Raw genomic sequence first — 27,834 nt, forward strand, 5'->3', positions numbered from 1 at the left:
TGCCAACAGAGTATCCTGGTATGCTCTGGGTAAGCCTGGCCCCAGCCATGATTTTAAACAGAAGATTAACACAGGAGACGTATTCCATTTCTTGGTGTCAAGCTCTGAGTCTGACTGTTTTTTTTTTTTTTTTTAGTGGTAATACAGACTGAGTGCTGTTTTACTGTAATATAATTTTCTTCTGCTTTTTATGATGAAGGAAAAGGCACACACCAGCTCAAGTAAGAATAGCATCTTAACCAAATGAAAAATCTCTCATTCAGGACATTATCCAATACAGAATTGTTATTTTTATAGCATATTATTACAAACCAGATCACAGCAGCTTCATTTCTCATAGTCTTCTGGATTTGTTCTTATGGCTAGATCATCACAGATGTTGCCATGCCTTCTATCACATAATCTAAATCTGTTTTGCCAGGGGGCCTGACCCAAAATGGAAACCCACGGCTCTTTGGACAAGGTACTGGGAAACCTGGCCTCAGAGCAGGATTCACAAAAGGCAGAAACAAAACAAAGGTTAGGAAATGAATCCTGAGTTCCAGGGAATCCTGAGTTCCATATTGCTGCATGTTGGAAAACTCCCCCTGTGTGTGTAGGTCCCAAAGGCCCTTCTGAGAGGTACAAATGACGGATCACACCATTCTTTCTAAAGGAAGGCAGATGTAATTATGCATCTGTTAGAGCATAAACCAGGAACAGCAGACAGCAGATTCATGCTCTTAGGCCAAAAAAGTCCAAATCCACATCTTCCAATTTCCTGGAAGCATGTAAAAGACAAACTGTAAGCTGTCCTGCCACAGCAGAGCTGTGCACCCTCGGACTGGACCTGTGAGCACTGTCTTTCAGAGGCCTATGCCCATGAGGGTCCAGGTAGGAAGTCCCTAGTTTGGAAAGTTTTTTAAAACCCAGCCACCAGGACAAACACTGTCAGGTGTTCTTGATAAAGCCATACAGGCATGTACAATTGTGTGGGGATGAGACTAGCAGGCAAGACTAGGTTGCCCAAAACCCAGACAACGAGGATGCACCTTAGGTCTAATAATGGACGTGTCAGATCTTCTGCACACACAATGTAACGCTAATTTGTATATGAAGGGTTTAGTACTTGGGAGTGCTTCGCACCTTGAGATGACAGGTGCCACGAGAGGCTGACTTACTATCAGCATCATGCTCGTAATCTCCAAAACCCATTTCTGACAAAATACAAAAAGTACCATACAATTTCCATGATGAAAAACAGCAAAAAAGGCTTAGTATCTATGCCAGGATGCTCCTTCACAAGTTCCTCAGTTTTATAAAGGCTCTGACAAGGAGCCATTCCATAAAGGACTTTCTCCACCATTTCCTCTACCTCTGCCTACATTACTGGATAAAGATGTCACCACATTGTGTGCACAGCTCTATCCGGACACACCTATCAGGCTCCCTCCGAGCTGGCCTCTCGTTAGGATGCCCAGATTACGGATTCTGCTTTGTCCCAGGTGTGAGCTATGCCTTCTGTTGCTCAAACTGCTGAGCCAGAGGCAGTTCTAGGCAGTCATGCAAGCTAAAATGTAGATGTCTGGGAAACTTGTGGAAACACAACTACCCATGGGGTATAGGATCAATGGGGATTTGAATGAAGAGGAAAGAACAGAGGCTGGTGTTCTGGACATCACATCTTAAAAGCCAACTCTTTCTGTAGTTTTGGTGTCTGGTCAGTTTTGTTGTGAGACAGTAACTAAGATATACTGTGTGGAGAGTAGTAAAATCTGCATTGACACATAAACCAACACATAACTGAGGAATCATAAAGATGAAAAAAATTATGCTAACTAAAAACTTACTCCAAATGATGAGCATTAATAGGCTCATCAGTTCTAGGCTGGAAGGTCACCTGATATTCTACCTACTGAACAAGATTTTGTAGGTGAGCTATTACTTCCTCAAGATCATATGGTAGAGGCATATTACATTCATCATTTGTCCAGAAGGGGTGGCATTCAGGTTTCTGGTCTTCTGGCAAGCTCTCTGCTGCTTCTGACTGGCACCTGAAATGAAAAGGAAGCAGAAGAACTACCTAAGTAAAGTTACATCAAGAAACCATATCAAGAAATCAGACACTCAGCAACGATACATTTGTGCTTTAACTTACAGAGAAGAATGAAAATAAACAAACACATCATCCGACCAAATGCGTTGTTCAGTTATAGTGAAGTTGACTTCTGTTGTAGGCTTTGTATTTTCTATAGGGATTTCTCAAAAGCCAATCACAGAGAAAACTCAGTTAGTGTACGTTTATACAGTAAATTATTTTTTCATTATCTCAGCTGTTATTTAAAGTATGTGATTAAACCATTATCAGATTTAAATGTTTGCCGGTTTCCAACATCTTACTAGATTATTGAGAAAGATTAAACTGAATTTACTGCATTAAGGTCAGGGGGGATAGATTAAACAATATTAAAGAAGCCGGACTAGCTTTGTAGATTCTGGAGATTTACAAGTGTATCAACCTGCTTAGCTCTGAAAAAGGCAATATAAAACGAGAAAATTCTATAAAGATAAATGGAAATGGAGGTTAATAACAACTTCCAATGATGAATAGGTGGGCAAAACTTCAATAAAATTAAATTAAGAGGTTAGTGTATGTTAGTCCCCTGAGAAAATGTTTAAATTACAGTGTTTTTTATTAAATGGATTATTCATCAATACTACTGAAGTCTAATTATAATATTCAACTGAACTGCAGCCTGCAGAGGAAAGTTTTCTAAGTGGCAACCATCACATCCCTTCAGATTAGGCTCTAATATAATGTGTTGCATCAAAAAAAAATTGCCACACTCCAATGAGGATTTCTCCCCCTCTTTTTTCACATCCCCTTGAACAATTTGCATGTTGATGATTAATTAGTTAACGTTTGGAGTGGGACAAGACAAAGAAAAATGCTACACGTTATAATTTCAGTATATACTGCAGGTCAACGCAGTTCTTCAAGGATACGGGAAGCAAATCCCAGAAATAAGCTTCTATCTCTTTTAAGACATTTTCAATAATGCCTATACTTTACGCTTCTATACAATAGAGTTGTTCTGATGATTTAAAAGTTCTTTCAAACATATGTATGTGGCTTTCATCCCTGTAAAATGAACTCTAAAAGTACTGACACCTGTAACTTCCTTGCCTACACCATTGGCCTTCTGGAAGAGACAGTTTCCAAGTGAAAGATGTCTCTTGGGAATTATTAATGGCAGTGTAATACCCCTGAGAAAACATACTTCAGCTTTACACCCATGTTGGTGTGTGGTTAATTGCCGCACCAGCATCCTGGGCACTCAATCCATCGTACATTACACTGCAAGGACAGTATTAACACATAACATTCCAATATATCTTCAGCTCTCCACATCAGCCCCTGATAATAGCATCTGTTAACATGCACTAAGTACTATTATGTAGCACATCACTTCATAAATAATAAGATTAGCCGACCTCAGGGCCCTGGGAAGAGTAATGTGTTTAAATGTTCTCATTATTTATTTAAAACAAGAATTAAAGGAACAGAAGCTACTTCTGACAATCCTCTTAGCATAAATATTAAACTGTTTGCATTGATAAGCTGCACTGTACAGAATAACAGAGGATTTGTTTTGCAGGCTGCTTTATAATAGTTGTTAGAGCAAATGCAGTTTAGTGTATGAGTTCTGAGAGGTACTTAACTGATTGTGCCATCATGTTCTGGAGACATTTTCCAAATTATATAAAGGAACGGGAGAAAATTAATATGCAGGGAAAGCTGAAACTAATTACAGCATAACTCTATAAGGCTTTTAAAATCTTGCTTTATTTTCTGTCTTGGCACAAAATAATACGCTCAATTTGCTGGGTAGTATAAGATACTCCAGTCTAAGCATTTCAATCTAAGAGTGGATAAATTAACCATGTACAGATTATTGCAGATGACAAATCAAGAAGCTCAGCTGGTAAATACTGCAGGCATATTATGTGGTCTGCAAAACTCAATTTATAATAATTAACATTCTCTCACTCATTTGCTATTAACAAAAGAATTTTCATTGAGAGGAAAAACACCACCTTCACCATTTAAGGCCTCCTTCTTTTTACCCCTTTTTCCTTTTTATCTTTAATGTCTCTTTTTTTCCCCTCACTCTCGTTCACAAACTGCTTGGCCAGCTTTTCCCTCACCTTTGGGTTTTGGACAATTGTCACTGTAAACATGTCTGAAGTCACTAACGATGCTGTGAAAAGCTCTTCCAGCCACTACTTTCCTTTCTCTGGTTTTCTTACAGAGCCATCTTCGAAAGGCCACCCCACAGCTATGTGTGTGCCCTAACTCTCAGTGACCACGCGCTTGAGAAGCGTTAGCCACATATTCCAGATTGGGGATTACAAGGATGGAAGCGTTAGCCATTCCAGGTGAGGGATTACAGGGATAGAAGTATGTCAGGTCCTTGGACTTCCTGTGCAAGCCTGATGACAAACGTATCAGTATGCTGCAAAAGTGCAAAAAAGGGGAACAGTGCCTTAAGACTCCAAATTCTGCAACCCCACAGCTCCTCTGTCTTTCTCTAAAGCATTTCTGATGTTTTGCTTTACATTGCTAGCAGAATAGCAGTGAATGTGACATTTTTGCATTTTGTGAGTCACCTGCTCTGACCAAAATCACAGTCCCTGTGCAGGATCCACTGACATAAAAGTCACCTCAGGTTGCTCATGTTCAGAGGTACAGGGCTGGCGTCTAAGCAGTCAGTGCTCCACCTGCCCGGCTGTCACGCAGTCCTCCTCAACTGCACCCACGAGCTTGAACACACTCACCCAGATATGTGCTGACCCTCTGCCTCGGAGTTAGCATGCAAGAACAGTCCTTTCCAGATGGATATATTTTACTACTGTTCTTAATAAATTTCTGCACAGTTGTGGGAGATCTTGCTCCTACAGTGCTCTTTAATTTGTAGCAGAGTTAAAGACCTGGAGATTCTGTAAACTGAGAGAAAGTTTCAGCCTGGAGAAGCTGAAACTGAGCAATTAAAGGCATCTGAAAATAGCAGTTATTTAAAATCACCGCTAACTCGGGTTAGCAATGATAACTGAGAACAGCCAGAATTCCTGTCTTTTCCCAGATACAAAGGAATAGATGAGGGTCCATGTGGGAAACACTGCAGTCATGAAAGTATGGTGGTAGTGGGAAAGTAACAAGATTTATAATATTATTTATTAATTAAAAACTGTTATTTGAGTTGATAATGAAGTAAAGCCTCCAAAAGCAAGTAAATTCAATGCCTGTATATTTATGTACAAAACGTGTTAAGAGTGGAAATGCCACATGCCCTGAGATGTGGAAGAAGCCAAATAAAGAGGAGTAGGGAACAACCACCATGACATATTTCTGAGCAATTTAGCTCTAGAACCTCGATAATACGAGTTTACCAACACACCAGAAAAGCATGATTTGTATGTCTAGAGGTGTGCAGAATGCACAAGACTCCTTGGCCCTTGCTTTCTTGCTAAACCAATCAAAACCTGCACCGGTTCCAATGCAAAAAGCCCATTTTGATGGAACACCAGGCTACTGCTGCTGTGCACTTTCTCTCCCATGTAATCTTCACACTCTTTTGATTCCCTTTTTATTCACATTTGTCAAATGGACTTTGCTCGTTCATGTTTACCAACAGCAGAACATTAACATAAGTCATGAGAGGCATTGGTGTGACAAGGTCTGACTCCTTCCCTTGGAAGGTGGCTGCGTTCCCCGAGGCAGGTGTGCGCTCACTGGCACCAGGGACCTGGTTATGGTCCCTTGGGCTGCACTGACACTTTGATGATCAGGGTGTCAGCTACATTAGAGGACACTGATCACGATACTGAAATTAACCAAGCTAGCTAAAGTGTGTGTTAATTACGAGTATGCAAGCAGTCAATAAAAGGTTAATGCAAAAGTCAAAGGATAAATTTATTTCACTATTGCATCACTCTACTGACTAAATGACTAACATTATGCTTTGTTTTTAATCAATAGATTTTACAGTAATGCGTGAGCCATTGATTTGAAAAACAGACTTCTGTCTAAGGGCTAAGTTTTGCAACTATTTAGTATCAAGTATCAATATACTTAAAACACTCTTTCCTTAGAGCAGATACTTTTTCGCTCCAATGGCAGGAACAGTAATGCACACAAGCCAGAAAGAGCCTTTGGGTTCTGCTGATGCCTGTGATTAACACAAAAGAGAATTATTATCTGGGATCCTGGATTCCACCGCACTGTTTGTCTGCTCCACAGAAGTGTAGTCAAATCAGATCAATAGGGGTCAATTTGTGGCTCAGACTGCAAAGGCACGTTAAGAGTGAAGAGATGATCTGCACGGTCCCGTCTCCTCGATGGTACTGATTTAGCTGCAAGGCAGAGCACGGGGAACTTCACAAGGTCCTTCACGTCAAGGAACCCAGCCTGGCCACCTTCCCCATCTACGTATGGTCAGAAAGGGAGGAGGAGACACGTGCTGTCTATGTACAAAAGTACCCATCTTCCCCTACATGCTTATACCAGCATTCCTGACGTTATGTTTTATATGGAGTTATTTCTCCCTCCAATCTTGCTAGAGTAAAGGTGTTACTGAGTTGTTATGCAGAAATTCAGAATATTTTTTAAAACAATGGCCCAGGTACAAACAGGTCGTGGATCACCCTACTGAGACAAACACATTCACTAATCCCACACTGACACTGGCTAAAATGATACGACATTGCTAACATGGATGCTGCTCAGAGTAAGGCAGAGTTTCCTTAGGCAGCATCTTCCATTTTTAAGATTCACAATGACTTTGCAAACTTGATCTGCTCACATCCTATGTCATTGAAAGCTCATATTCTTAGTTGCTAAAAAGCATGCAAGAGAAAACTGCACTCTCAGCTACCTGACTTCTTATGCAAAGAACAGAAAATATGAGATTAGATACATGAGAACAACTACCCAAATGTGTTAACCTTGATTTTTCTTTTTCTAAATAGTGCATCTCATTCACAGGTACGACAAATTCACTTCTGCTGCTGAATGCATCACAATTAATTCCTGTAAGCACTTAAGTCAAAGTTGAAACTTGCAGGCATTTCAAGAAGACCAACACTAAAATCCAAATCCTTTCTTAGAAACCACTCACAACAGACATGAGCTACTAAGGATAATAATAAAAAATGTTATTTTTTAAAAGAAACTGTGCAAAAATTTAACAGGCTGAATATAGTTTCTCAAAGTATAATCTCAAAGTATAATTTAGCAAGACATACTTTTTTTTTTTTTTTTTTAACACACAAAAATTGTGAAATTACTGGCGTTATAATTCGGCTAATAAAATATGCTATCACAAGATCTGACTTCCTGTAACTTCTAAGTTGCCACAGAGGAAAATCAAAAACAAAAACAAAACTGGTTTATCAAACTGCATTGCTCAAAAAGAATGGAGAAACTCTAAAGTAAACCCTCAAATTGATGCTGTAAATACATATTCTCCTTCACCTTTGGACATGGATAGGATATTGAGATAAAGTCTGTAAAAAGGATTGAAAAAGTCACCCCTGTTATTGAAGAACCGAACTTTCATTTATCTTCATAAAAAATTAAAAGGTGTAAGGACAAATGTCACTGCTGATAAAATGGAATGGGAGGGGGGGAGAAATGTGAAAAGCAGCTGCTTTCCAGGTGGATGCCCATTACAGCATTAGCAATTTCAGAAATTACAATACGCCTTCGTATTTTTTTTCTACTCCAGGCACCTGCCTGGTCACAGAAGCTGGTGACAAGTGCAAATTTCTAACCACTAATTAAGGTTTAAGGCCATCAGGTAGCCTGTTGAGAACACTTTTTATACCTAGCTCTATTTGTCAGCACGTCCGTTACATGCCAGTGGTGATGAACGGGGAATTCGGGCGGCTGACCTCTGAGAGGGCTGACCTCTGACACCAGTTGCAGGAGAGGGGCACCCCGAGCCTGCCTTGCTCCTACCTGACCCCCCTGGAATAATACGGGGGTCAAACACCGGGGGTGATGCTGTCTGTCATATATGAAGCAACCCCGCTAGAGCTTTGGGGCACCCAGTGTTGGATTCCAGAGCTCTGCTGCACCAGGCTGAGAGCAGCTGCAGAAATGTTGTGGTTTCACAGATGGATCAGGTAGCTCGCCTGGCCATTCAGGAGAACAGACACATGACTAAAAAAACACCAAAGAACAACCCTGAAAACAAACACAGCTGAAGAAATGGTGACTCTTCCATCAGGGGCAAAACACACGCAGCCACTATGGCACCGGTACCCTTCTTCTGCACAGATCCAGCCTGGATCAGCTGTGCCAGAGGAGGCCACTGCTGTGCTCTCCCAGGAGTACTTTTTATGGAGATCTGACCCAAGACACGAGATTTACATTTCAGTTGTTCCATGCTTGTCATACTGTGGCTCTGCACAACTAAAACATTTTAAAAGGTTTACTGTCTTTTAAGAACAAATAAAATGACATCAATATTTGACTTTGCAAAGCAGATTTCAGAAGTACTGGTCCCAAACAGGCAGTGAAATGAAGTGGCCAGATGGAAAGAGCACTGAGCTTACTCTTTTGAATGTCTAACCCCCAGTGGATACCCAAATAGTCTGTCCCACTCACATTAGCCACTGCTGATGCTCTTTCATGTGCTGTAACTAGAGTGAGCCCAGCCAGATGTAATGGCTGAGAACAGGAATTGCATTTGTAGAGGGACAGAATTGACAACGTGAGTTAGTTTCCAGATACGGAAAAGAGAATGCCAGATTTAGGAAGGGATGGAGGCAGTATTACTTAAATTTTAGTCCTTGGAAAAACTTAGGATCAGCTGCACAAATACTCAAGTACAAACATGATGGCACGTTACAAGGTGATCCTGCCTTCTTTCAAAAGCTGATAATGATTTGCATCACTGATGCACTTGGTCCTTAGTACAGAACCAAATTTTACAGTCAAGAGCATACAAGAGCTTTATGCCCCCAAAGTCACTAATTGCACTGCAGCGAGGACTCTGCTGAAATATCCTGAGGCATCATTGGTGTCCTGGTAGCACAGGCTGAAATCTGTCAGCATTACCCTTGTGTGTACTTCTGCAAAGTGAATCTACAGCAGAATCCATCTTACAGCCTGCAGAGAGTGTTTCCTGTTCCACAGAGAGGTGGGAGAGAGAGAAATGAACCTGACACTAAAGAGGCTTAAGTGACAGTGAAGTGAACTTGAAAATGCCAGTGTTTCTACTTTTACTCAAATTGTAATTTATCTAAATATGAGAAAAACACAACCTGTTCATACCCTTTGAATGTTGAAGTGTCTGCAACCAAAGTGCTGGTGGACTCCAACCACATCTCCACTGTGGGCAAATCAATAAACCCAAAAGATACTTCTGATGAGATTATCAGACACCTTCCTCATCATGGCCACCAGCTGTACCCTACCAAAGGGGAACTCCTACGATATGGCACTACAGGAGCAGCAGAGCCACCCAGGACAGTGCTGGCTTAGGGTGAGCGATGAAAGCTTGACTTCCCCAGACAGAACCTTTCCTTTCCTTTGTGGCCTCGGTCCCACAGACCTAGAAGCTGTCCATGAGACAACCAGAGTGCCTCCTATTCCCACCAGAGAATAGCTGTGTGGGGCAGTCTCCATTCCGTGTTTGTTTGATTTTTTAATTAAGAAACATCACTACTCTCTATAAAGTGTAGGGGGTAGGGAAATTCCCCAGAGAAACTCTGAATAAATAACACAGCATTTGCTGAAAGATGAGGTTTAATCCATTTTAACCTACAGGTCTTCAAATTGTTCTCTTCCAGCCCTGTTTCTCAGATGCTTTTGTTTCCTATTTTTAGAATAATATGTACAGAAGCAACGAACCCTGACTGCACGAGGAGCATGTTTATGCATATTGATGTACACACACCTTCATACCAATACCTGCAAATAATCCCATCAGGCCAAAAGAGACAGCATTTAGGAGGAAATTTTCAGCACCACAGACATGGATTTAGTTATAAACTTTTCATTATCAGCAACGGGATTTGGGTTATTCCCTCTGTGCTGAGAATATTTGGCTTTGACTTCAAACAACATAGAAATATATCAGCCTCAATATAATTTATATTCTCTCAAAAGGAACCTAAAATGCTCTAAGCCTTTGCTGAGGTGTCTGATGTTCCCTCCGTTACACTGTATGATCGGCTGCTTTATTTCACTTGCAATCGTGGCTTTCCTATGATTTTTTCAGACAAAGAAACAAAATGTCTGCTGTACACTGAGTATAAACACAGCTGACTTGTTTTCCCCAAAGTATTGATTTTATGCACTTTTAAAATAACTATTTTCATTCCGTTTGCATAATCAGCTGGGGCATTGTTCTTCTACATTTGCAGAAACACAGATGGAACCGCTGATCTGCAGCCTTTGGAGAGGTTTTACACTATTCTCCAGAATCTAAGCCTCTATTAAAATAAGGTTTCTAACACTTCTGGTTGTGAAGATAGTCTGGTCAATGTAAATCGATGCATGGTTATCATGTTGAGTCCACAGCCAGCCAGACAGACACAATAGCACCAAGGGAGCTGTGAACTTCCCCCACTTACTTTATTGGGTGTTTACTTAGGGCCAGATGCTCCCCTCTGTTGTGCAGAATGGCGTTAAGTGACTGAGAAAGAGAGAGGAAAAGGAAATGGAAATAAAAATCAACAAAGAGAAAAGGAAATCTCAACAGACTGCTTCCCAGGGGGTTACAGATGCCCTCCCTTGCCAGTATTAGACTGCTGGAAGATTTGGGGCTGAGCCATGCATATTGCACATTTTTCTAAAGACACCATATTTTCCAAACGAATGCCACACAAAAAGTTAATGATGCTTCCAGCATCGTTTACAGTCTCACTTTATCTTTTGCACTCCTTTTACGTGGAGGTCATACAGCCAAGGAGAAATGTAAACGTAGCATGCTTTCAGAGGACGCTGCAGGAGGATGGGCTGCCATTTAATGTCCCCCGTCTAAAGAAGGCAGTCTCATTTTTCCATGATCTTCAGGGTTTGAAGACTGCCTTCTGCAAGCAAGATAACACATTTTCCTCATTGATAGTGCATTTCTCCATGAGACTAACTTTCATCTTAATAAAAATCAACTACTGTATGACAAATCCCTATTTGTTACAGGTGCAAAGTAAAACCAAAAGCAGGAGGTCTGAATGCAAGCAACAGTAACCATATTACTTGATACTTAAATCAGGCTGGATAGAAATGGGCTGTATCTTTTCAGCATCAAACCCATGTAATCCTTTCAGCTCTAAGTGCTTCCTGTGACACTCTGCAAGCTCCTAACACCACCCATCCTCAAAATCCCATCTCCTCCATTAGGGCCAAGGGAAGGGCAACAGGAGGCAGAAGCAGAAAGGAAGAAATAGTAGGGAAATGAGAGAGCAGATACAAGAAAGGCAGAGAATCTCAAAAATAGGAATCAAGTTTTGAATTAAAAAAAAAAAAGCCTCAAGTAACTAATCACATTTGAATCACTGCAGAATTTCTCTACGACTGCTGCTTTATTCAGTGATATATTGTGGATAAATCACTGCAAAATATACCACTAAGAAAATTCCAGTATTGGCAGGGAAATAGGCTTGATAGCCAGGAAATGCTACAATACATCCAGACATGAATAAAAATCATATGGTGACAATGAAGAATAAAAGAAGTCTGCTACAGAAATCTCATCCAGAATTGGCAACTTCCACTGAAATCACTGCAAATGATTAGTAACCATGCAGGGGAATGACAGTAGTTGCTTATTGTATATTATAATAAATGAGAGAGACAAGATGCAGAAAAAGTAATTCCCATCTCAGTTGAGAGTCTCATTACCTCTGTAACTTGCTGACGGCTTCATTCTTAGTGGAATGCCAAAGAGCTTGGGAGCACTTAGGATGCTTCTCCTTAGAGTGTATTAAGAAGTATGTGACAAGTCTATGTCTTGGTCTACATCTCAACTCTATTCAAACTAGGTATTATTTCCATGTGTACTTGAAAAGAAAAAGTGCAGGATCTCATTCTATAACATCCTATCAGCAGACCTCAATTCTCTCAACATTGTGAAGATTTTTTCACCCAAGTGAGTACAACTTAGTATTGAAATGCTAATAGCAGGTAAAACCTAAAATGTCTATTACAACAAATGCATACAGCTCTTCATATTATTTTTCTATGGTGTAAAGAATCTTTCTGATCACAATATCAATGATTTTAAGACACAGACTCAGACTTTACACCTTTTGGTGGTGCCAGCTCACTTGTTTCATATGTTATGATAATATAGTTCTGACTGAGCTTTCTTTCACTGCTGATGTTTTTGATGCTTTGTTCTCTTTCTAGGATGGAAAATAACAAATAATGCTGAGTTCTCTTCTTACTCTTGAATTCTTCTGATGTCTACCTTCAGAACTCTTCTAACATCCAATTTATGTCATTCTATTTCTTTCTTACGCCGTGAGTTCCAAATGAAAGAAGGTAACATAATATCGTAAGATCTACAGACGATTAAAATGGCCTTCGGAGTAAACTTCAGAGTTATTCTTAAAACTACCTTGCCTGAATAGAAACTAAAAAAAAAATTGCTTTTCAATAGATAATGCAACTACTCTTGAAATTCTCTCTGGATGAAGTTATTGCCATAGGGAACACTCTAATGATAATAAAGTATACGGTGCCAGTGTCATAAGAGCAGTTCGGATGTCTTATATTGTGGATATTTGCAAGGCACAATTCAAACTCATCCTTAAATGGTTGTGTTCTTTCTCTTGATTAATCCTTTATTATAAAATATTTACAAAACCTAAAATTTGTTAATGAGCAAAGCTGACATCTGCTGTGTCAACTGACCTGCAATGATGTTCTTATGTTACTCCGCCATATAATTCCTCTTAAAATATCAAACCAGAACTCCAAAGACCGCTTGCATTAGATGATTAAGGACCTGATTCAATCTTCTATCAGGACTGAGCAAAATGCATAGTCACATATTTAAATTTAATTTAGCTCAGTAGAACTTGCAAATAAATTTCAAGTTCAGAATAAGTTTAAAAGCTTCACTCTGCAGGATCCCTAGAGATGATCACATCACTGCTCGATGCGCAGCCTCATATACACACATGATTAACTGCAACATGTCTTAGGAACTTGAAGTGGCCATCCCATCCCTGCCCTGGTCCCTACCCACGCATTTCATCTCTCGTCACTGTACTGCACTGCCCTGTTCTCTGTAAATCACTACGCAATGGGCATGCATCTTCCATGTGTTAGTTGAAGTAAGGCAGGTCTATGATAATGTACTAGCAGTACTTTTCAGAGATTTCTGCCAAGTAATCTGCATTAGCCCTTCCTTCCAATGAAATGCTGACAAATTCTTCCCTTCTACTTCCCTGAGCATGCAACAGACCTAATATTCCTCCTATTTAGTCTGTTGTTTCAAATAATATTTTGATTGTATTGATCTAAAATACGAGGTATACATTCATCTTTTTCTTTGCTGAAATGCTGTTACTCTATCCTGTTTTAATGGCATGGAATAAATGTAAACTTTGGGGGAGACGGCAACAGCTACACCATCCCCCTCTTTTTGGTGCAAACAGGAGATGTCCTTTCTTCTTGTTTCCTTTCCTAAGTCTGCCTGAGTTGTTGTTAATTTGTAGTTTGTATTTCTCAAATACATGCGGCTCTACAGGGAAATGCCACATGGTCTTTTGTTTATTGTGAGAGCATCTAGGGATGATAAAAAAAAAATAATTCCTTAGCAGGAGGAAAAGCCCATTTTCTTAGACCTTTGCTTTCAGAGTTTGTCCTTTCCACTCTCATGTTAGCTTTTCTAGCTTTTCACTGCTATTGAGCTTGCAGAACACTGCTGCTTTCTTTTAGTTTCTCCTTGAAAACATCTAAACGTAATCCTTTCATACACATCCTGCCCAAACAGTGACAGGCCTGGGTTAGCTACTCGTTTTTAGAAGATATCAATTTGATCTCCATTTTCCAAGCCTTAATGACTTTACCAGGCTTGGTTTACTTATCTTGGCTTGTCTGTCTAGCCAGAGTGAAACAGTGGTGAAATCATCCTGTAACCGCAGGCTCTTCTGAAGTCCTTGAGACCTGCCCCAGGCCCTTCTTCCCCAACTCCCACCCCCTGTACAAGACACAACATTACTGTTCATTTACCTTTGTCTCATCATTTTAATCAGGTGCTAAACTTCAAGGTATATTTGTGATCTGACTGGAAGGATAGAATACCTTCAAGAAACCAATTTTGCCTTATGTAAATTTGGAGGGGGGTGTCAAAAAATCTTGTTTTCCAGTCTACTTTTCATATTTTTCATTCAGAAACAATGAAGAATTTTATTCTAGGAATCAAGTAATCTTGTGACAATGTAAAAACCCTTCTTGGAGGAAGTCATCTGTCCTGTGCCAGGATGCTTTTAGCAGAGTTTAAACCATTTTTTTTCTTATCAAATTGCTTCAGAACAGAAATAAAAAAGAACATTCACCTTTGCATGCAGCTAGGCCTCTTAGCCATATTAATGTCTGGCACTAGGCCGTGTAATTCATTTGTAGCAGACTGAAGAACCCTGTGTCCCCATGTTGATTTTAAACAGAATCCTGGAAATTATAAAGCCTGTTAGATTATAGATTCTTTTTAGTTATTATTATATAGATTATTCAAATTATAAAGTCTCATGCTACTATCATGACTGAGGCTGTCAGTTACCTGGGTATTTACAGGCCCTGTAGCATATCACTAGGCACTAGAAAAGCTGGTTCAGGGTTTGTTTGACAGATAATATGAAGATAGAAAGCATGCCAACAAGTGTGTTTGTCTGGAAAACAAATCTTGTTGGCCAAACCTTTCAAGATGGCAAGCTCATCTACGAGGAGAAACTATGTGAGTTGATTTATTCCAGCTAGGGAATGAGCTTTTTTTTCTTCCAAGCAGCATCGAACATCAACAGAACATAGACTACGTGAAGTAAGTAATGGCTAACAATTAACATGATGATAAACATAAATGGGGGATCATTACTGAGTGGTGACCCTCATAAGGGATTCCTTCCTCCAGACTGACACGGTGGCCAGCATTAGTCACGTTCTAATCGCTATGTGGAAAGTAAATGTGAATGATCCGCTACCAGAAAAGTTTTGCAGATAGCACAGACTGATAGAATGGTACGAAATATGAGGAGAGGATTTAGTGCTGCCAAGTCATTTAGTGATCAAGACCAAATGTTGTTTAGAACTATACACAGATATAGGGAGAAGGATGATGGAAAACTGATGAGACAGTGCTCAAAACCACTGCATCTGAAAACAACATAGATATCCCAGACAACTCAAAATGAATGCCTAGTATTGTACCTACTCCTTCTGCATTTCACCAGGTAGACTAATATGATAGTAAAAGGGACTAGCTTTGTTTCCTGCTTTTTAGAAGTATATTGAAGAGAGCACAGAAAAGAGACTGTGGAGATCGGTGGAAAATTTGTGATTAACAAAATTTGCTTTAGTTATCAGTTTTTTAGTTATCAGTTTTAAAACTGATAGATTGAAGGAAAATACATTGTATGGAAGAGCTCTCTACTGTAGCAGAGGAAGCCAGAGTTTGAAATAGAGCCCAGAGAAATTCAGAATAGCCTGTTTTTTACAATGAAGTCAATCACACACTGGGACAAACTATTAAAGAAACAGACTTCATTTCTGACATCTTCAAATCAAGAAAAGATTCCTGCCTGGAAACCATGCAGTTATACAGCTAGCACAGGGATAAAAAACTAAAATGTAGGAACTTGCTATGGAAGTCAAAACAGCTGACATAAAAATCTTTAATACAATGGTGTTCAAATTTTTACACATCCATTCTTTAATGAGCTTGCTTTGAGTAAGACTTGAAGTACACCTTGCTGTAAAATTAGACATTTCAGTCGGAATGGACACTCCAGCAAGATGAGAGAAGACTTCTATTGTCAAAGTCCCAAAAGGATCAGCTTAGCCTTTGAACCCAATACCACTACAGGGAGAAAAAAAACTGATGTGGGGAATGAAAACCTTTAAAAGCATCCATATTCTCAATTCTCTTACACCTGTTTTAGACAAGTCTGACTTTTTAATAAAATAACTTTTTTTTTTCTTTTTTTTTAACTGAAAGGAGAATTGGCCAAAAGGTACATATGCACAAATATTTAACTATAATTACAAATTTCCATGTAATTTCTCAAATGCATTCCAGATAAGAAAACAATTCCACTGCATGCCTCACTTCATTTACATTGTTTCTCTTAAAGCATCCTGGAATGACCGTAACATACAAGGTCAAACTGAATCAAAGGACATCATCTGCTTGTTCGAAACGTCATTATGGAAGGAAAAAGCAGCTGTATTACAAGTCACCTTTCCAGCTCTCGCAAACAAACTATTAATGGAGAAAGTCAGTCCTTTACAGTGCATTACAGGACCAAGGTCATCTGGGAAATGGTAAGGCCTCACTGGATACCCACAAGACCAGAAGAACAACTCGATTAGTCCCAATAACCTCCTGCCCTTGCTAAGGGACTGATGGAAAGACAAGTTTTTCAGCAGACTGCTAACTTACTGTTCACACTTTTTGGATGAACAGATCTGCAAGTTGCAGCATCTGAGATTCATTTGCAGCGCTGCATTTGAATTTCTGTACAGTTTTCATTACTGTGCTCATTATTGTCTGTCAGAATTACCACAAGCATTATAATCATGTCGATAATCACAACTTTAAATACAAAGACTGTCTAAACTCAAACTTTACGTCAAGACTCGTATCTGCTAAAAAAGAACATAACTTTTCCATAGTAACTTTGAACTGTCTCGTAGCTCTTGACTGCCATAAATCAGGGGATAGGAACACCTCACCAGGAAGTAAGCTACCTTGGAAATAACCTGTAATGACGTGCCAGACACTTTAAAGCTCTCTCTTTAGAGTACCAATAGGCTAAAACCAATCTTTCGGTATAAGCATCTGTGTGTTTCCCTGTACAGAGTCCTCCTTCACATTCCCAAAAGAGCAAGAGGTTCAACTTATTCAAACATAACCAGCTCACTATACAGAACAAATTATATATGTAATATTAAAGGTGAAAGAACCCTGTATGGTTTCTTTTTGTCTTTACCATGTTTGAGTAATCAGCCGCATTAAGATCCTGCAGCACCTTTCATGCCTCAACCAGAGGTTCCATTTATCTTCCACTCTGAGGGAATCCAATAAAATACAGTGATAGGGAAAAAGGAAAGAAAAAATCTCCAGGTTGTAACCATCTCTCCCACACACAACTATTTGGTTTCAGATCTTCCCTTCCATCAGATTACCTCCTCTCTTAGTTTGGCAATAACAGACCACACACCTTTAAATCCGAATCCAACCCTACAATGGATGCAATAGGCAAAGAAAAAAGCAGGACAGAAAGCTCAAGGAAATATAGATTGCAGGTGTGTAGAAATGTACTTCTGTGATGAAACGAATTTAAAACACTTCCTTCAAAGCTCAGAAAGCGCTCTGTCACTTAATCGCTCTTCATCCACTCCTTCATCGATGACAACTGGTTTGAGGAAAGAAGCAAGTGTTTTTAATCAGTACTCTTTTCTGGTCGTTGCTAGACAGGAACCTGGCACGAATAACAGAACCCTCTCCATTTTTCTACTAGAATAAGTTATGACAAATGGAACTTCAAGATATTTTTGTCACTAATCCTTAGTAATATCTCACTACCTCGGAGCCTCTAGATCTCTCTGTCCTCTAGAGATTTCATGCTACAAGGTGCTGAACAGTCACTTCTCGGTGACATCGATGGGAGCTGATGGCTCTCAGCAGCTCATCACATCAGGCAGCAGGGGTTGCTCATGAGAAGAACGCCAGCCATACCTGAAAGATGTTGAGCAAGGTCCCAGCAGCTCGGTCACAGGCTGGCATGCAACCAAAACTGGACAACAAATTGATGAAGACAAAGTATGCTTTGCATTTTAAAGCTATGCTTATTTTAAATCGTTTATATTGTTTTCACTTCTCCATGATCTATTCTGAGAGAACGAGCACAGTACTACTGAACTATAAAGAATGTTTACAACAACCACCTAGTCATCTTAAAATTCAAATACAAAGTATTTCTGAGATAAATAATACTATAATTTCACATTGTAGTATTTTAAATGTTTGAATTTCCATTTAATATTTGACATTATACCAGATATTTGCATTACATGAGTTTAATTTCCTCATTAAAAAAATCGACTTGGAAGTGCATTCTACAGCTCACAGATAAATAAAGACGTACGGCACAAGTCTTGTACCACTTCTACACTGCCTTAAGTTGATTTAGCTTCAACCTTTTATATCAGTTTTACACTTGCATAATTGAGTTGACTTCAGTGGTTATTCTTATTTACACCTAAATAAGGAATCAAGCCCATGGTGTTTCTTTTCATGACTCAAATACATTATGCAAGGATCCAATAAAACCACATAGGCTGTACTTTCAATTCTCTGCGTGTTTTTATGTATATACAGGTACACAGGACACACACATGCTTTAAACAGTTATGAAAGTGACAAGAATGAATGCCATTTTTTTTTTTCTTTTTTTTTTTTCTTTTCCCTTTTCCTCCCTTGAAAGGACATTTGGACTGCTTAATGCAGGCACACCAGGGTACAGCATGATCTCTACTTGTAAGAAATTTCAATTAGTTATTCTTTGCTTTCAGGTACTGTAGCCACTAAAGCAATTTAACTTTAATTCCATCTGACTTCAATTGTGTTCAAATTATAGTAAAAAGGAAGAAGACAACAAGCTGTAAATATGAAAAGAGACAGAAAATCATTGAGAATCATGCCTTTATGAATATTTGATGAAGAAAGGTTAGATCTACTGCTGGTAAATTACAAGAAATTATGTCCGTCATGTGACTCTGTCAGCAAAGGTTAATACAAATGGGTTTGGATTTAGTTGAGATGACAACGAGGATTAAAAAAGATTTGTCCTGTCCTCACTGCAATTAGTTTTTCTCCTATTATTATTGTAACGGAGTTTATCGTCAGGATTATAGTAACAGAACTACTGCTCAATGAAATCATTTTGTTTTTCATAATACTGTGGCAGTTTTGCAATAAATTTTTCATCTCTACTAATCTAGCTCTTTATTGTGTGTTTGCTGGAGTAAGAATACAATCGTTAACCCATTGCTTGCTGCAGTGTGGCTCATTTTGACTGACTGCATCAAAGCTCCCTGGCTGCCCCAGCACTGCTCCCCACGATGGCAGCAAGGGAGGAGCTGCTATTTGGTGGGACGTCAGGGGAGCCCTGTGGACAAAACTAGTCATGGTCTCATCTGCAGTAACAGCTCTTCCTTGCCTGTGGTGGTGGAAAATGGGAATATCTTGAAGTTACTGTACATGAACATGCACTGATAAAAGGATGAGGTCCTGAAAAATCACACCCTTCCTGTCACATTATCACTGCTTCAGAACACAAGCTGAAGTCAATTTACAACTTGAAAATATTTTCCGTAGTAGGAATTTATACAGAAAACTAATATCGGTGTGACTATGCAAAAGAAATCAGAAGCTTACGTGAAGTTAGGTTTTCTTCACAACGCATTTTAAGTTTTAACTTCTAGGTTCAAACATCACTTCTGCTCTTGTGCTGACAAATGGCTTTATATGGATAATTTTGCTATCCTGGAGTCCATGTTTTCTTTCCCCACTTTGAGTATAAACATTCACTCTTAAAAATATGTTTGAAGAGCAGCAGAATTTTAATCCATGCTTAAATTGATGCTTTTTATTTTCATACCAAGATGTGTAATCTCATCTGATAAATATGTAAGATAAAACTCTAGACGCACACAGTATGCTAGCAGGGATACACAGATTTGATGAATTGCTAGAAAGTATTAAGAGCGACTGGCAAGTGACTAATTGGAATTGGCAAGCACAGCACAATCTGATGGCAAGCAGTCAGACTTCGGTGGTGTCCACTGAGAGTTCTGCAGTTACATATCCTTCTTCCACACTTAAAGCCACATGAAAGAAGGAAATTTAACACATCAGGAAGCTTGCTAGATTATCAGAACATCTAATCAATACCATTGACAATAATTCTGTCTAAAAGCATTGGGGCAACCCTAAGTAATATAAGGAAAGAGACATTCAGGACCTTTGCCAATACATTACCTTTGACCCAGTGTTTCCACTGCATGCCCAAGAGGCAACTTGGTTTCCTTTCCTGAGCTCTTCCACCTAACTGCTTTCCAGCTGCCTACTTTAATAAAATGCACCCTTCACAGTAGCTTTGACCCAGCTTAAAAAAAAAAGGTAAAAAGCCACCCCCAAAACCCCACTAGTGCCACAGCCTCTGAGGCATGAGAAGCAATGCTTTGGGTCATACAGCTGCTACCCTGCCGCAGCCATCTGATCAGTTGCATAGATTGGACTCGTGTAAATCTCAGCACCGTGCTCAACGTTGCGGGACTCAGTGGGATACAAATGGCTTCTTCATGTACCAGGCGTGCTCGGAGAGACTCGAGTTACCTGCGGAGCAACTTCCCCACTATCTGATATACACCTGGTAGTCCTGAAAGACATCACGACAAATTTCCACTCGCCAGATTTAACGCTCTAAAAAGCACCCGGATTTTATTGCTCGGGTTGAAGTTAACTCTGAAAGACAGAAGACAGGGATGCATATGTCTCGAAATACCTCGGGTAGCATTAGGGAAATGAAGTGCAATGGAAAAAAAACATTAAACTCATAGTATATGCAACATATCAAGTGTGACTGTTGTTCATGTGTACTGGTAATGGCCATCTATCTTAGAAACCTAAATAAATAAAAAAATCAACCTATTCTGAACAGAAACATCCCAAAGCACAAATGCACTACGCAGGAGTCATGGATCAGTACACAAACTTTTAAACATGTGGCTGCTATGCAATCCAGAAAGGAGTACAACAAGGAGAGTCACAGCTATTAGCTAAAATACACACATATCCCTAGAAGAAGACTCACATGTCACAGGGCAGGCAGAATGATTTCGTCATGTTACCGCTGACTTGATTGTGTGTTTAGCCACGAGGCCAGGCAGCCTGTGAGAGTAATTCTTCAGCGTAGCATCGCAAGGCAATCCATGGAGCACAGGTTATTTTAAGGACATGACCCATATTCCACATCCAGTCACTGAATTTTGTAAGCTTTGAACAAATATGTGAATATTGCTTTATGATTTCCCAAACTGTCAGTTTTTCAAAGACAACCAAATCAGTCCCTGGAGACACAGTCCTTTAAGTTAAAGAATATGCTTCTTACAGTGGTATCAAAGTAAAAAAGAAAACCTGAGGCCTTCAGCTTTAAAGACAACATAATGAGATCAGAGATTCTGCTTGCAAAGAAATTAACTTATGGCTAATTAATTAATGAGAATAGAGTAACCTTAAGTAGTAGGCATATTGCCATGAACAGGACAGTAAAACCTAGCGGTAGGAAATACCACACAGCTTGCAAGGGGCTAGAGCACAGCAGCCTGGAAGAGAAATTTGAGCTTGATACTGCTTGCAGATTTGATCCCAGATTTTTGGAACAACCAAGTAAGTCATATCTGCTATAGAGTCCCTGAAAAAAAACCCTCAAGTCCCCTTATGCACCCTCTAATAATGTAGATAATGGATTTAATTAATTGTCGGTGGAAAAAAAAAGTTACTACTTAAGACTCGTAATAAAATTTTTGCTTGTTTTTATAGGAATTACCAGAAATAAAAAAATCTGCTATGCCGTATGAGCCCCAAAGGTCCTCAGCTGCAATCTTAATTTGCCCCATTTTATGTCAGCTATACCTTTTGCCTGTTGCTATAATTCATACTAAGTATCTTAGGGCTCATTCAGTTATTATTGCTCCCTCTTCTTCTTAGTTGGCATAGGATCAAGCCCCAAAAACTGACCTTCCAAAAGACACTTAGCTGGTCTCTCTGACCTTTTGGCTACCTCTTCTGGCCTCTGAATATGCTTGGTTTCATCTCCATACACTCCCTTCTTTACCAACCTCCTGCAGTTCCTTCTTACAGTTGTAGTGCATCAATCACCCTCTGTTCCACTCGAAATACGTGCCTTAATATTTTATTCTTCAGGATTGCTCAATTTCCTTTACCATAATTGCTGGGGCCTCAAACAGATGTAAAACATCAGTATTTTGGTTTTGCTTTTAATTAGTTTTGTATATCTTCAGCTTGTTTTATCTTGCTAAGTGAAGCTAAAAATACTCAAAAGAGAAAAGTGAGAGTCAAATGCACACTGTTGCTTGGACAGTAGCTTATTTTCTGCTCCTTAAGGTGTTATTAGCAATTAATTCTTCTGTGTATATAAATCACATAGCATGACTATCATTACAAATTTTTTGTAAACTTCTCTGGGTGATTATGTTGCCTTATGTGATTAAACTAGCTTTATTTTTACAGATCTGGATGACACTTCCTTGCCATTTTTGCTTACCTATCTCTCCTTACAATATTAACACCAGAAGCTGGTGGAAGTCTTTTGTGTATCCTTTTTCCAAGCCTTACACTCATAGGAAATACAAATACTTCATTTATAGTGTTTTGTTTTGTTTTGTTTTTTAATATAATACAATAGCCTTGATGATACTTCTCATTATAAGAGTCTATTTTGAATCTGTTTCGTTCAGCAATTTACTCTCACCAAGGAAAAAGGACTGGAAACATGACATACTTTGAGCTTATGCTGATACGACACCTTTGCTAAATTGATGGGATGACTGGAGAAGCCTCATACTGAAACATCACTGTCTTGCAAGAGACCAAATGGCTGGGAAGCAGGTCACTGTCTTGGCAAATCTACTCTTTGATAGCAGAGAAGAGACTCGAAGGTATGAAACGGTAAATGACACTGTGAACTCCAGAGTTAGTAGTTTCATAACAATGAGTGAACAAATTTGCTGTTTGGGAATGAAAGGAAAACATCACAACACCAACTTCATCAAAACACATGTTCTGCTGAAGAATGAGCAAATGAAGTATGGTATAAATGTAATGAAGTTAAGCTGACACATGATAGTCTTCTTAAGTAGGATGCTCAAATTTACCTGGTGGTAATGCTAATACTGAAAAAAAAAAAGAGTAAAAAAAACAGGAGCAAGCCAGTTGAAGTGGTTACATAAAATTATTGTCATCAAATATACTGTGTGCTTGTTCGGAATTCTACATATTTATATCATGAATATTTAAAAGGTATTATGTATGTGTAGAAGGGGGCTGATATTGATCAGATTAACCATACACTTATGTCAAGACACAACAGTAATATCGATTACAGCAAAAATCTAGCAGATTAACTGCAGTTCAGATTGCTATCATCTATGAAGATGGCAACATGTAGATTTTCCACCATACACAGCTGAACAGACAAGATGACCACCATTTATACCCATACATCAAGATACTTGGCCGTGCTGCCTTTTAAAAGCTGTTATTTCTTCTCCCCTTCAAAAATACTGAAAACAAAACTACAGAAAGATTTTTTGGTGGAAAGGTCACGATTAAAATAAAACCAAGACATTTTGCTTCGGCACATGTAAGTAATTTATCAACTCTGCACCTCTGTTAATCTGTTAATCCTACAAAGTATTTATTATTTTTGTTTTGACTCATCAAAGTCAGTAAACATGCACTCGTTGTGTGACACCTCTCCACAGAACCACTGATTCTCTTACAGAGGTCCATGCAGCCTGCATAATCAGGCTGGTAATGTTTAACAATCTGTGCAATGAAGTTCATGTGCATTATTGGAATGAACGCATACAGAGAATACAAAGATACAAAGCATGATTCATGACTTCTGCAGGACGAGGCTAGGAGCTCTGGTTGCTGCCTGAGATCAAGAAATTTATTCATCACAACAGAAACCACTAAGGGTCTATCTAAATAATTAGAAACAGATTTTCCTGAAATAAAATTAAATCATTTTAATACAACCAGGTGTGAAAAGCAACTTCAGCTGTGTGAGGGAATGGACAAGGTGATCTACAGATCAGCTGGCTTTATCAGTGGCTGTCAGAAGAACTCAAGAATTTGACATTATCAGGGGGTTATATTCATCTCTCAGAACTGGTCATGTGTGGCTTTGTATTTGATAATTCAAGAAGAAACCAGGCAACCATACATTTCATGCACTTCCTCTAAACCTCCTAACGCTGGACGCACGAACTGGATACAGCATGCAATACCGTGGCATGCTGACAATGAGCTTTTTCTCATCAATCTTCCATTAGCTTCAGTGCTTAATTTCCTGTGTAAATGTATACAGTGCACTTTTGTAAGAGTGCAGACTACAAGCCACATCCTATGAAAATCAGTGAAGTTAGCGTGAATAAAGTAACCAGGACAAGCACTGTTATACCAGAGCTTTTCCATGCAACTAATGTTTATTTTAGGGAACAACAAACAAACAAAAACACAATGACAAACAACTGTAATGCCTCATATTAAACAGGCCTGCTCAGAACTGAACCCTACAGAGCTCCCACTCCAGGTGTGTGGGACACGAGATGTAGATGGACACAAACGATGCACTGGCAGCCTCGTAATAGCCGTTACTGCAGGTGTGCTCGTGCTGCAGCCTACACAGATGTGTGCAGAGTTGCTATTATTTTAATCTTTCAAATATGAAAACGTTAAAGTGCTATTTAAAACTTGGCATGAATATGGCTACACATCACTTCTATACTTCTGTAAGACTAAGGATTAAATTACATATACCTCTACGGAACCTAATTAAGACACTGAACATGTGCGCGTGACCAAATGCAACATTTGTCTTGGTTCCATAGGCACTTACAAACAAGCACTGTAGGAAAGCATTTCATCCCAAGATGATATGTTTGGCCAGAAAATGGAGCCAGGCTCTTCAGAGACTTGTAAAGTAGGAGGACAAGAGAGAACAGAAACTGAAACAAGAGATTCTGACCAGATACAAGAAGAAACATTCTTCCCACGAGGACAGCCAAACAGCAGAGCAGGTTGCCCACAGACCTTGCGCAGTCTCCATCCTTGGAGGTTCTTCACCTCCATCTGGTTAGAAACCTACACAATCTGATCTGACCTCACCGATGACAATGCTTTAAGCAGGAAGTTGGCACAGACAACTCCTGAAGTCCCTTCCAACCCCACTTTTCCTATAAACCTGTGAATTGAAGTTTTTGAGCTCGTATCGTTAAAGATATGCTTCCATGATAATAGACGACTGCAACTTTCTTATGTTGCTGCTAAAATTGTTGGCTTAATTCCAATTTCCCAAAGCAGGATGGGCAAGAAACAAAGAAGAAAAACCAAACCTTTATTGACATAAACCAAGACAGAGTGGCTTAAGGTTTCCCAAGTATTAACATTATAATTAGGAAACAAGAGTTTTTGTTCCAGCTCTGGGTTTCTCACAACATCCTGCCTTAACAGGATCTCTTGGAATTTGTGACTACTTTAAGCACAAATTGTTCTTCCAAAGAGATGTTGACTTTTGTGGTCTATTAAGCAAGCAATACAAAATCATACAGTGACGCAAGTGCTTCAGGCTAAGCTGTACATAAATCAGCTTCTTCTCCTCAGGGATTTTGCAAAAGTATAGACAAGATTAAAAGTAAACTTCAATGTTCTGGCAATAAGTGGTCAGGAAACAAAGGCAATTCATACAAGTTTGCTCACCGTTGCATCTTCAGGTGAAAATATATCTGCCTCTATAGAGAGATGCAGTAATTGCAAGGGGAAAAATACAGATAGTCCTATCTTTTGGACAGAGTGAAAATCAACACGCATTCCATGCCTTCGGATTCTTCTTCCAAAGTAAGCACCTCCCATTTATGGCAGACTGCTAGGGTAGCCCTCAAAGAGTCAGAAAAATGTAGGCTACTGTCTGTAGGAAAAAAGGACAGAACAAACATGTGTGCACCAGCAATCACAGGCGTGACTGTTTTAGCTCGTTATAGCCTCCAAGAAATCCTAATGGGTACATATCTGGGCTCAGATGGAAGGCGAACAAAACAAATTAAAAAGAAATCTCTACAAGAAAATGCTTTACAGAGATTTTCTACAGAGGTTTTTGTTTATTTACTTCTCCAGATTGTGCTATTGTGTACGTTATTTATTTATTTATTTTTGGTCCTCACTGGTGTGGAATGAGCTACCAAGTCCTTTGCTGGAAGACCAAATTAACCACCAATATAAGCAGATACTAACAAATAACAAAAGCCTACTCCTATCAGTGAAAATTCTGACAATCTTATTCGCAGAAGTGTTTTCTATGCAATTTTTTGACTACCATGCTAGATACAAGGGTAGTTATAGATTGCATTGGAAGCCAAGGAATGGGTTGATACGAAGTATGTATTTTAGGACAGTTCCACTCCACAGCATTCCACATGGAAGTTAACCTGGAAATTGCTAGCACTGGCGGCAGCCAAGGGCTTGGCATGGGAATGCTTCCCAGGTACTTACTCAGGTTCTTACGTTTACTGATGGTGGTCCCCATCTATTGAGCAAGCTATCTCATATGCTTCCACTAGTAATACTAAAAAAGAAAGTCTCACATAGCTTCGGTTTATTTTTTCCAAACACATTTCATGAGACAACTTTCAGCTTGCAATGCCTCATAGTAACATAAACAGTCTTACTCTGCTGTTTTTATTCAGACAAGATGCCCATTTGCTTTGATAAAATGTTCAGTAATACGTAAGAAGCATGTTCAGAATTAATAAAAGAGTAAACTGCACATTTCTAAAGAAAATTATCTAAACATGACAGCAAGATTAACACCATACGTTCCCCCCAAAATATCATCATCTTTTAAATCTAGACTTTACTTCAAGATTTTTTTTTTTTCAATTCAAATTTCAAAGTACTGCTGGCATTTGTGCCAGTTTCAGCAATTACACGTGTTACTTTCTTCTAAACCAACTTAGTTGTATCTGGTATTACATAACAACACAGGAGTTCAGGTATCTATTACATGAATGAACGAAGCTGACCGCCCATAAAAGCCCAAGATGCCATGCCTTGTGAAATCCATTTCAATATTCCAGGCAGCAAAGCTGTAAACAGGTGTCCTGGTTTCAGTTAGCACAGAATTAATTTTCTTCCTAGTAGCTGGTGGAATGCTGTGTTTTGGCTTAGAATGAGAAGAGTGCTGATAACACCCCGATGCTTTAATTGTTGCAGAGCAGTGCTTATACTAAGCCAAGGACATCTCAGCCTTTGCTCTGTCCTGCCAACGGGCAGGCTGGGGGGTGCAGTAAGAGCTGGGAGGGGACAGACCCAGGACAGGTGACCCAAACTAGCCAAAGGGGTATTCCATACCATCTGACGTCATGCTAAACAATATATAGGGGTGGCTAGCCGGGGGGAGGGGGCCGGACTGCTCGGGGTTAGGCTGGGCATCGGTCAGCGGGTGGTGAGCAATTGCATTGTGCATCACTTGTTTGTACATACTATTATTACTTTCGTATTATCCCCATTGTATCATCATTATTATTATTGTTATTATTATTTTTGTTATTTTTTTTTTTTCCTCCTGTCTTATTAAACTGTCTTTATCTCAACTCACGGGCTTCACTTTCCATTTCTCTCCCCCGTCCCAGAGAGGGAGGGGGGAGGGTGAGCGAACGGCTGCGTGGTGTTTAGCTGCCGGTCGGGTTAAACCACGACAGTCTTTTTGGCGCCCAACGTGGGGCCCGAAAGGTTGAGATAACGGCAGATC

The 27,834-nt window shown here is 39.4% G+C and overlaps 1 protein-coding gene across 1 annotated transcript in view; it reads right to left on the bottom strand.

The window, feature by feature from the left end:
- Positions 1-1,891: 1,891 nt before the first annotated feature.
- Positions 1,892-27,834, bottom strand: part of FTO (FTO alpha-ketoglutarate dependent dioxygenase) — a gene marked incomplete at both ends in the record, with an annotated part of 251,828 nt that continues 225,885 nt past the window's right edge. The window contains one exon of the mRNA XM_084294645.1: positions 1,892-2,033. Coding sequence (XP_084150771.1) covers positions 1,892-2,033 — 142 coding nt within the window. The remainder of the gene's footprint in view (positions 2,034-27,834) is intronic.

The sequence above is a fragment of the Netta rufina genome, assembly GCF_964035555.1.
Source record: "Netta rufina genome assembly, chromosome: 13".
Lineage (NCBI taxonomy): Eukaryota > Metazoa > Chordata > Aves > Anseriformes > Anatidae > Netta > Netta rufina.